The 10,140-nt window shown below is 53.2% G+C and overlaps 1 protein-coding gene across 1 annotated transcript in view; it reads right to left on the bottom strand.

Annotated features, from left to right (window-relative positions):
- Positions 1-10,140, bottom strand: part of REEP1 (receptor accessory protein 1) — a 74,002-nt gene that overhangs the window by 10,325 nt on the left and 53,537 nt on the right. Inside the window, exon 8 of the mRNA XM_021717368.1 lies at positions 7,218-7,395. Within this exon, the coding sequence (XP_021573043.1) occupies positions 7,218-7,395 (178 nt within the window). The remainder of the gene's footprint in view (positions 1-7,217; positions 7,396-10,140) is intronic.

The raw sequence follows: 10,140 nt of genomic DNA, 5'->3' as shown, positions 1-10,140 counted from the left end.
CCCCCCCCCCCGCCAAGGGTTTTCGTGGCCCTTTCAAGGCCACTTTCACAAACAGCGAGGGCGGTGGGGAAGCGGGCATCTTTATCTCCACTTTAAGATGAGGAAACAGAGGCTCGGCATGGTTAGGCGATTCACGCAGTGGCACAGCTGGTGAGTGGCAAAGCGGGACCAGGGCTCCCTTGGCACACAGGAACAGAAACCCCTGGAACTGCAGGGCTGTGCCCTTTAAGAAAGTTCCTGGGTCCTCACCACCCAGAGCACAAGGAAATGTGACCCTGTGCTGAATTTATTTTATTTTTTTTGAGTAGAAGTCTCACTCTGTCACCCAGGCTGGAGTGGAGTGGCACGTTCCCAGTCACCACAGCTTCGACCTCCTGGACTCAGGTAATCCTTCGGCCTCAGCCTTCCAAGTATCTGGAACCAGAGGCATGTGCCACCACACCCAGCTAATTTTTTGATTTATTGTAGAGGTGAAGTCTTGCCAAGCTATCCAGGCTGGTCTCAAACCCCTGGGCTCAGGCAAACCTCTCACCTCAGCCTCCCAAAGTGCTGGGATGACAGATGTGAGCCACCACGCCCGGCCTGTGCTGGTTTTAAAATATCGCCACACACTCTTTCATACTCCCCGCTTCGAGAGGCGGGGATTAAGTCTCCTTCCTTTGAGTGTGGGCTGGGTTTTTTTTTCCCCAAGTCAATTTATTGATTCTTATCACCCTGACAGTTGGCATCATTAATACTTTAACCACTTAAAATTAGCCTAATATCTAAGGTAGATACGTGTCCAAAAGATATACAAATTAAAACCATTTAAAAAGTAATAGATACCATAATTTGTACTTGGCCATAACTTGTATTCAGAAATGATTGTGAAATGAATACTAAAAACTGTACATTGGAAGCGTCACTTCCAGCACATGGAATAAGGCCGCAGAGGCGAGCGTAACTTCCAAGCCTCAGTCAGGAAAGGTGCGGTGGCTTCCTGCCTGCCCCCCATGCTGGATTGCTCCCTTGGGGCCAGACCACCTGCCGTGTGGCAAGGACACTCAAGCAGCCCTAGAGAGAGGCCCACGTGGCAGGGAGCTGAGGTGTCCAGCCAGCCAACAGCCACGAGACAGGCGTCTTGGAGATGGATCGTCCAGCTCAGTCGGGCCTTTGGGGGACTCAGCCCTGGCCGACGCCTTGACAGCAACCCCTTGAGAGACCAGGGGCCGGAACCACTCGGTTCAGCCGCTCCCAAATTCCTAGCAGATACTGCAAGACCCTGTGCCTGCTGTTTTAAGGGTTTGACCTCCCGGCCCTTCCCGTGGCCATGCAGCTGGAAGCGAGCCCCGAGGGCAGGTGCCAAGGTGAGTACCCAGCACGCCATGGGAGGCTGGCTGCTACTCACCTTTCCGGGTCCTGCAGGTGGAGCAGCAGGTACACACTGTGGGAATGGGTGGGGGCACCATCAGTGACATCCCCCCGCTCCACCGGAACCAGCCCCGGGCAGACCGGGAGGCCCTAGAGAGGTGTGGCCTCCCAGTGTGGACCACACAGGGATCCCAGGCATGTGGGTCTCTGTAGAGACCCTAAGGTGGGAGGGAGGATCATCTCAGATTCAGTTTCCTCTCAGGTACTAGAAAATACCCTCATCTGGCCCCAAAAGGTCAGTCTTTGCATCCTGTGGCCCTAGGGAAGGAAAGGTTGGAGTCAAAGCTTCCTCTGGGAAATAACCCCAAGCAGCCCTGTCCAGAAGCCCCGTCTTCTGTACCCCTTCCAGGTCAGAATGCTCTCCAGGAAACCTCCTTATACAGACCTCTGAACCCCAAAGTGTTTAGCATCTGGACACTGGGCCAAAGGCTGGCTGCCGCCCTGTACACTCTATCCGTCTGGGTGCACATCTGGGCCTTGGCCTACAGTAGGTGCTCACTAAATACACGCTGACTGGGAAATTCAAGTCCACAGATGGCCAGGATCACTCTTCCCACTTTCTTCGTGGCCTTCCTGCTGTCCACTGCCAGGCATTCAAGGTATGGAATCTGACTGCCTCCCGGTTCACTCCGCAGGGAGGGCACTGTCAGGCCCTGCCCGCCCTGACCCTTCAAGCAAGGAGGAAAACTTGAGGCAGGTGAGAGGGTCGGGTCACGCGCACTGTCCAGTCCCACGCTGGGTACCAAAAGCAGCCGGAAAGACTTGCCTTTCCTATCTCCAAAGCCCAGACCCTGTATCTTCCCCAGATCGCATGTAGGGGCCTCTGTGTGCCTAGCATGTGGCGGGCACACTGGGTAGAGGCAGTTACAGAGGGAGGCACAGAACACACATGTGCCCGCCAGGAGCTTACACAGCTAAGTACTCATGCAGAGATAGTTAAGCACCTCCTTCCTCCTTTTCCTGTATCCTCCTTCCCTTCTTGGGGATGCAGAATGTTGAGTGAACCTCCCTTCCCAGTTCACAGCAAATGGTCTCCACTGGTTCACGGGACCCTCCTTCTCACTATTGTTTTTGTTTTGTTTTTAAGTCATCAGGGTCTTCCTCTGTCACCCAGGCTGGAGTGCAGCGGCACGATCATGGTTCACTGTAGTCTCAACCTCCTGGGCTCAGGTGATCCTTTCACCTCAGCCTCCTGAGTAGCTGGGACTACAGTTGCCACCGCCATGCCAAGGTAATTTTTTTGTCGTGATGAGGTCTCATTATATTGCCCCGGCTGGTCTGGAACTCCTGGGCTCAAGCAATCCTCCCACCTCAGAGTCCCAAAGTGCTGGAATTAGTCATAAGCCACCACACCTAGCCCCTTTCTCTCACTTTGGATGGACATTTGCATGACTTATAGCTCCATATACCACTCTCATTCTCTTTCTCCTGAAGGAACATCAACTGTAATTTTTTTTTTTTTTTTTTTAGTTGGAGTCTCACTCTGTCGCCCAGGCTGGAGTGCACAGGCATGCTCACGGCCACCACAACCTCGACCTGCTGGGCTCAGGTGATCCTTCTGCCTCAGCCTTCCAAGTAGGTGTAACTATAGGCATGTGCCACCATACCCAGCTAATTTTTCTTGATTTATTGTAGAGATGAGGTCTTGCCAAGTTGCCCAGGCTGGTCTCAAACCCGTGGGTTCAGGCAATTCTCTCACCTCAAAGTGCTGGGATTATAGGCGTAAGCCTTTTTTTTTTTTTTTTTTTTCTGAGTTGGACTCATTCCATCGCCCAGGCTGGAGTGCAGTGACACACTCACGGCCACCCCTGCGTCGACCTGCTGGGCTCCGGCGATCCTTCTGCCTCAGCCTTCCAAGCAGCCAGAACTACAGGCGTACGCTACCATGCCTGTCTAATTTTCTTTTTTAATTTTATTGTAGAGATGAGGTTTCACCATGTTGCCCAGGTTGGCCTTGAATCCGCGGACTCCGGCAATCCTCTCACCTCAGCCTCCCAAAGTGCTGGGATTATAGGCTTGAGCCACCGCGCCCAGCCCAACAGTGATATTTTAATGCGCAACTTTTGGCTTAACTGTATTCTTGCCAACTCCTTATTGGTATTTTACATGACCAGCATATATTTCTACCTTACATAAATCATTACAGTTCCATTCTGTTTGCATTTTTTTTCACCAGGCATCTGGGTGTCATGCTTTCAGGCCACATTGCTGTGTACACGAATCTTTTACTTCCGGCGGTGCACAAAACTCCACAGTGCAGCCACCACCCCTCCCAGGTTGTCTTTAACTCTTACCGCTGCCCAGGGTTTGCAAATAATCTTGTTTGCTTACAACCCTAAGATATAGGCTGAAGAGGGCTTTTTGGGTCCCTTCTGCAAAAGAGAAAGTTGAATGGAATTGGGTCTGTCTTCTGTGCTCAGGTAAATCCTCTGGTAGTGACTACCTGGGGTATCCTGATAAAAGTTCTGAGGCTCAATCTAGGCCCAGCACGAACCCGTGTGCCTCACTGGGTTCCATGTGCTGTGTGTGCCTCACTGGGTTCCATGTGCTGTGTGTGCAAAGGCCCAGCGTCACCCAGCAGGATGGAGCCTGGTCTCCTCCCCTCCTCTGGGGAACTTTGCTTACCTGACAAGGCCTTGCATTCAAGGCCACACCAGGAGCTGCAAGTGTCCAAGAGAGAAAGGGACTGAGCTGGGAGGGGCACGCCAGCCCTGTAAGACTGGGCTTCCTTGGCCAGACTTCTCCCAGGTGCCAGGTCCTTCCTCAGGGGTACAACCACCCCCAGCCTACCACCGGAGCACTTCTGTCCCATACCGGGCCCTGGACCCCTTTTCACCTTTGTTCCTGAGTTGGCTTTTATTTTAGGTTCTAGAACAGCTGGAAAGCATGCGGTGCTGTCCCTGGCCTCCCTGCTGGGTCAGAACCTCCCTTCTCTGCCCCCTAATTGGCAGGTGCTAAGGCCAAGGGGACAGGCAGTGAGGAGGACCAGGTCACTATGTAGCACAGCCAATTCTCTTAGCCCATGACTGCTGGAACTCTCCACCCTGCCTCACAGGGCCATGGCAGGGGATGTCACTGTAATTTTTTTTTTTTTTTTTTTTTTTGAGTTGGAGTCTCACTCTGTTGCCCAAGCCAGAGTGCAGTGGCACACTCACCGCCACCCCAGTGTCGACCTGTTGGGCTCCGGTGATCCTTTTGCCTCAGCCTTCCAGGCAGCCAGAACTACAGGCCTACACTACCATGCCTGGCTAATTTTCTTTTTTAATTTTATTGTAGAGACAAGGTCTCACCATGCCATTCAGGCTTGTCTCGAACCTGCGGGCTCAGGCAATCCTCTCACCTCGGCTTCCCAAAGTGCTGGGATTATAGGCTTGAGCCACCACACTCGGCCCAACTGTAACATTTCTCTGCTGATGGAGGGCGGCAGGGACGATGTCAAAGCAAATCCTCCCCAAGTTTCTTCTACCTGGTGCTGGGCTGAGAAGATGCTCAGGCCCAGAGTCACTCCCGTCACGGTTCAGACCCCGCCGAGCTCCCCATGTGCCAGTCCTGAGACTCCTGAAGAATCCACAGTGTAGGCAAGAGGCCTGCGTTCCAGTGCTGGGACCTCGGCACAGTGCATGACCTTCTGAGCCTGCCTCCTCGACTTGCACAGACGCTCAGAGGCAAAGGGAGGGCTCCCTGGGCCCACTTCCCAGCCAAAGCAGGAATCCCTCCCTCAAGTCTGACCACCCGACTTCGGGTTGGGCCCTTCCAATATCAGGGCTCTCATACCTCACATGGCAGGCAGCCCATTTCTCTCCTAGACCCTTGCCGTGTCACAAAGTGCTTTCCAGAGAGAACAGCAGCAGCAGCAGCTGTCACATGTTGGTGCCAGGCAACCTTCCTGAGCGCTTTCACATGACTTATTTCATTTGAGGCCTCACAACGACTCTATAGGTGGGCCCCACTCCCTGTGTGGATAGGGAATTTGGGGCACAGAGAGGGCAAACAGCTTGTCCAGGTCACACAGAGAGGAAGTGACTGTATAACCTTAGAACGTCACCCACGGGTCTTGCTCTGTCCCAGGGTTTCACTGATGGGGGTCTTTTCTTCTTCCAAGTGACAGCTTTCATGTGACGCTCGGTAGCCAATGAGCTGCTCAGGGGTGGGGGTGATCCCCAATTCTGTTTTGTACCCCTGTTTCTGGGACAGTCCCAGTGGGTCAGACACTGCAGATGCTTTATGAAGCCTGGAAGAGCGAGTGACCAAGGACACAGTTTTCCTACAGCCCCCATGGGTGGCCTGGCCAGTCCTTCTCCCTGGACCTTTGTGCCTTCACTGGTAAAACCAGAGGGTTAGACCAAATGACCCCTGAGGCCCCTTCCAGCCTGGACTTTTGGGATTTTATTCTGAGTTCTGGAAGGGGGATCCCTCAGGAAATAGTCCCTCCCTGAGATCACTCCCTCCTCACCCCTCACGGCCACGCCTCCACCTCCCTAACCCTGCCCTGATGCCAGCAGTGACAGGAACACCTCCTGACAGAAAAACCACAGTCTTCAAACCTGGGGAAGGAAAGGGGACATTTTTGTGAGGGGAGGAAACGGATGGACTGTTATTCCCTGGACAGCAATAGGGTTCACGCTTTTCCATCACGTCTAAGACCCTCATGAGTCAAGGGGACTCTCAAGACAAAGGCTCTGGCCAAGGTGTCCCCTGCAGGCCACACCTCACAGCACGTCGCAGGTAGCCAGATGTCCTCACCTGTGTATTTAAGGGCAGGGTAGCCACCAGGCACGTGGCGCAGCCACAGATTCCAAAAAACTGTCTGGCCTCCCATCCATCCCCTAACAGGGAGGACAGAAATGGCAATCCAGAACTGTCCCCTGCACCCCCACCGCCAGCCCTGGCAGCGGCCGTGCTTGGCTCCTGAGACCCAAGGCCCCTCTCATGTCCCCAAGAAGCCGTCTGGAAAGCTACGAGTCCTGGCCAGCTCCCTAGTCCTCAGCCCATACCCCTACCCGCCAGGAGCCCGAAGCCTACACTTGCAGATCCAATGCTGGGGGTCCCATACATGGCTGCACCTCACAACCTCACAGTCTGCAGCTCACCCCAGACCTCCTGAAGCTCCTGGGGGTGGACCAGGACTCTGCAGGCTTAGCAAGGCCCCCAGGTCAGTCCTGCCACTGGCAACCTCATGCTGGGCGTTTGATAACCAGAGTTAGATGCCGAGGTAGAGGTGCGGTCAATGTAAGGCTCCGGGTTCCACAGGAATTAGACCCCACAGCCAGTGTGGCCCTTGGTATGTGGGGCCTGGGGGTGTACGAGGTGACTGGGAGGGACAGGGATGAGAAGGAGATGGCAGAGTAAGAGAAAGGACAGCCGATATCCAGACAGGGAAGAGGGTTCATGGCAGCCATAGGCCCTGGGTGGGTGGGAGAGATACTCAGGTGCTCAAGACAGGTGAGAATCCCTAGCCGCGTGGTCTCAGGGAGGAGGAGAACAGAGAACGCACCTGTGGTCCAGGCCCAGTTGCGTGTGGCCCAGGCACTGTCCCCAACTCCTCCCAACTCCCAGGTAATCAGAGGGAGGAGGCAAGTGAAGGTGATCTAACCTTGTCCCTGATCAGAGTGGCCAGGCCACCTTCCTGGCCTGGCATGAGTGGTGCTCTGCTCCTCGCTGGTCTGGTATGATTGGATAGACAGCCCTGTGGGTCGCAGGTCCACGGGGCAAGAGCCAGGTTGCATGCCACATGGTGGACAGGGCCTCTCTCTGTGAAAGCAAGGCCCAAGGGCCAGAAAGCAAGGAGGACGTTAAGAGACACCTACCTGAGCTGCCAGCGCTCTCCGAAGCACTCCTGGACATCTTAGGCTGACCGTGCTTGCCGCTGGCTCGCCCAGGCCCCGCGGGGGGTGGGCCTGCGGGAGCAGGGGTGCCGTCTCCCCGGATGGTGGTGAGGTCCTGCATGCTGAAACTCCGCAGTCTCTCCGACAAGGCGCCCTGTCCCTGGACACAACACAGGAGGGCACACGTCACAGATCTGACCCCCAGGCTCGTGGGCAGGCTGGACCAAGGCTGCAAGGGAGCCCTGGTGGTCGGCAAAGTGGCAGTCAAGACCTGGACCAAATCTGCAAGGGGGCATGCACCCGGTATACTTGCTGGAAACACATAGAGGGCTCAATCCCAGGATTTTCCAGGGCTCCTCCGGGCTCAGCAATGGCTCCTGTGGCTCCAGGCTCCTTCCTCCCCCTCAGACATCCCCATGAGGATCCAGAAACGCGGAAGGACTCAGGGCCAAGACTGTGACGTGTGCCTGCAGTCCCTACCCTCGCGAGGCCGTGGCTTCTTCTCTTGCTTACATAAATAAAAATCCCTAGGTGTCTGCATTTTTCTCCGTACACAAGAATCTGGTTGGAAAACCAAAATTGAATATCCTGTGTGCTGAGTCCTCATTTTTTTTTTTTTTTTGAGTTGGAGTCTCACTCCGAGGCCCAGGCTGGAGGGCAGTGGCACGTTCATGGCCACCCCAGCGTCGACCTGCTGGGCTCAGGTGATCCTTCTGCCTCAGCCTTCCAAGTAGCCGGATGATAGGCACATGCCACCATGCCCGACTAATTTTTTGATTTAGTGCAGAAGTGAGATCTTGCCAAGCTGCCCAGGCTGTTCTCGAACCCATGGGCTCAGGCAATCCCCTCATCTCGGCCTCCCAAAGTCCTGGGATTATAGGCTTGAGCCACCGTGTGTGGTCAGTCCTCATTCTTTTCAAAGAAAATAAAATACGCTGTTTTTCTGATGTACGACAGCAGTCATTTCTTTTATTTGTGTAGCGCACTACTGTTCAGAAGGCACATGACTTCTGCTGGTGCATTTCAGCTTCATAAAATACCCAAAAGGCAATGAATCAGGAAGGGAGAAACGACATTTTTAAAACCCCTGCTGGCTGTAAGCATCTCATATTCTGAGGGAGACACACACGTAGTCTCGGGGAGAACTGCTCTTTTGTCTAGGAAAGCAAGATAAATCCATGACACTCAGGGAGGGTCCTCGCCAGAGTGACCATGATCAGAAAGCAGGCTTGGGCAGGGTGCCGTTGCTTCTGGTGTGCCTCGGGGTAGCAGGGAGAGATTCGTGATTGGGGGGAAAAGGACACCTGAGAGGGGCACGGATGGGGCTGGCAGGAAGCTGGGGTCACTGGAAATGGGGTTGGGGTTTGGAGCAAGAGGGGACAGGCAAGAAATTAGCAGGCAAATCAAGGGACTCGGCCACCTGCAGAAACAGGGTGGCTGCACAGCTATCTCCCTCAGGGGCGTGAGGTGCGGGGAGAGGTATCTTATTTGGATAATGAAGGAACATGTGGTCCCAGCGGACTGGAGGGCTTGGGGACCACGAGGCACAACAGACATAACAGAACCAACACATCAGCACAAAACCAATTCAAGCAGCTGGTGGGGACTTGGGCTGTGGTGAGACTGATGGAACAAACAAGCGCCAGCCCAGCTAAGTAAGCGGTTTTCAGAGATGTGAGAGGCTTCAGGGGATTCTTTCTTCATTTTACTTAATAAAAACAATAATAAAAATGGACCAGCAAAGCACAGCCACTCACTGAGGCTAAGATCCAGACGGGATAAGGGCGCAAACGCAAAATCAGTTCATTAGAGAGGACGGGGGAAAACAAAAGGAGCTTGAGACAGGGTTAGAAGGGATGCCAGAAAAAGCAAAGATGCATTAAAATAGGAAACAGACACGTGCCCACCTATGAAAGAAAGGAAGCCCATGACTCTAGGAAACTAACAACAACACTAAGAAAACTACTTAAATAGTCAAACAGATACAATTAGAATTGTAAATCCAGGCAAAAGAATGTGTGGAGGACAACTGTGTGAAAAAACAAATCGCCCCGGTTGCCTAAGACGCTGCTCTAGAAGGATGGTGGGCAAGAGTCCACGGCCTAGCATTCTAGAAGTCACAGCCGGGCCGTCTCTGCCGAGGAGAGGAGGGCCAGACCTGCCACCTGTCATGTTTCTGTCAAATCCAACCAATAAGCCATGATCATTTTGCTCAGAAACACTGTGGGATGACTTCTAGAACTCAGAAGAAGTCTGATGACTAAAGAACACAAATTGATTCTGGAAAGAGTGAGAAACTGCTCTGACAATTATAATTGAGTAATTCGATGTAGGTTAATGTTCAGGCAAACCACTTACCGATTCACTCATCTTCCCATTTCTTCATTTATCTGTTCAACAATTATTTATCAAGTCCTTTCTGTGGACAGGACACTGTGCTAGATGTTATTAAGAAATATCAAAAGTGCAACTGGATTTCTGATGAAACGTAGAAAGACAAATGTCCAAACAATTCAGGCGTGGCTACCAGAAGCTATGGAAAGTGAAGTTTTTGTTTTGTTTTTCTGAGTTGGAGTCTCACTCCATCGCCCAGGCTGGAGGCCAGGGGCTCACTCACCACCACCCCAGCACCAACTTGCTGGGCTCTGGCAATCCTTCCTCCTCAACTTTCCAAGTAGCTGGAAATAGAGGTGCCTGCTACTGTGCCTGGCTCATTTTTAATTTTTGTAGAGTCGAGGTCTTGCCAAGTTGCCCTGGCTGGTCTCAAACCCACGGGCTCAGACAATCCACTCATCTCGGCCTCCCAACATGCTTTAAAATCCCAAAATGGATTACAGGCTGAGCCACTGAGCCCAGCCAAAAGTGAAGATTAAGAACAATAGTTTTGCCAGGCTCAGTGGCTCAG

The sequence above is a fragment of the Carlito syrichta genome, unplaced genomic scaffold (assembly GCF_000164805.1).
Source record: "Carlito syrichta isolate Samal-C Ts95f unplaced genomic scaffold, Tarsius_syrichta-2.0.1 Scaffold309717, whole genome shotgun sequence".
NCBI lineage: Eukaryota > Metazoa > Chordata > Mammalia > Primates > Tarsiidae > Carlito > Carlito syrichta.
The sequence above is the reverse complement of the archived record's forward strand: the minus strand, read 5'-3'. Positions and strand labels throughout refer to the sequence as shown.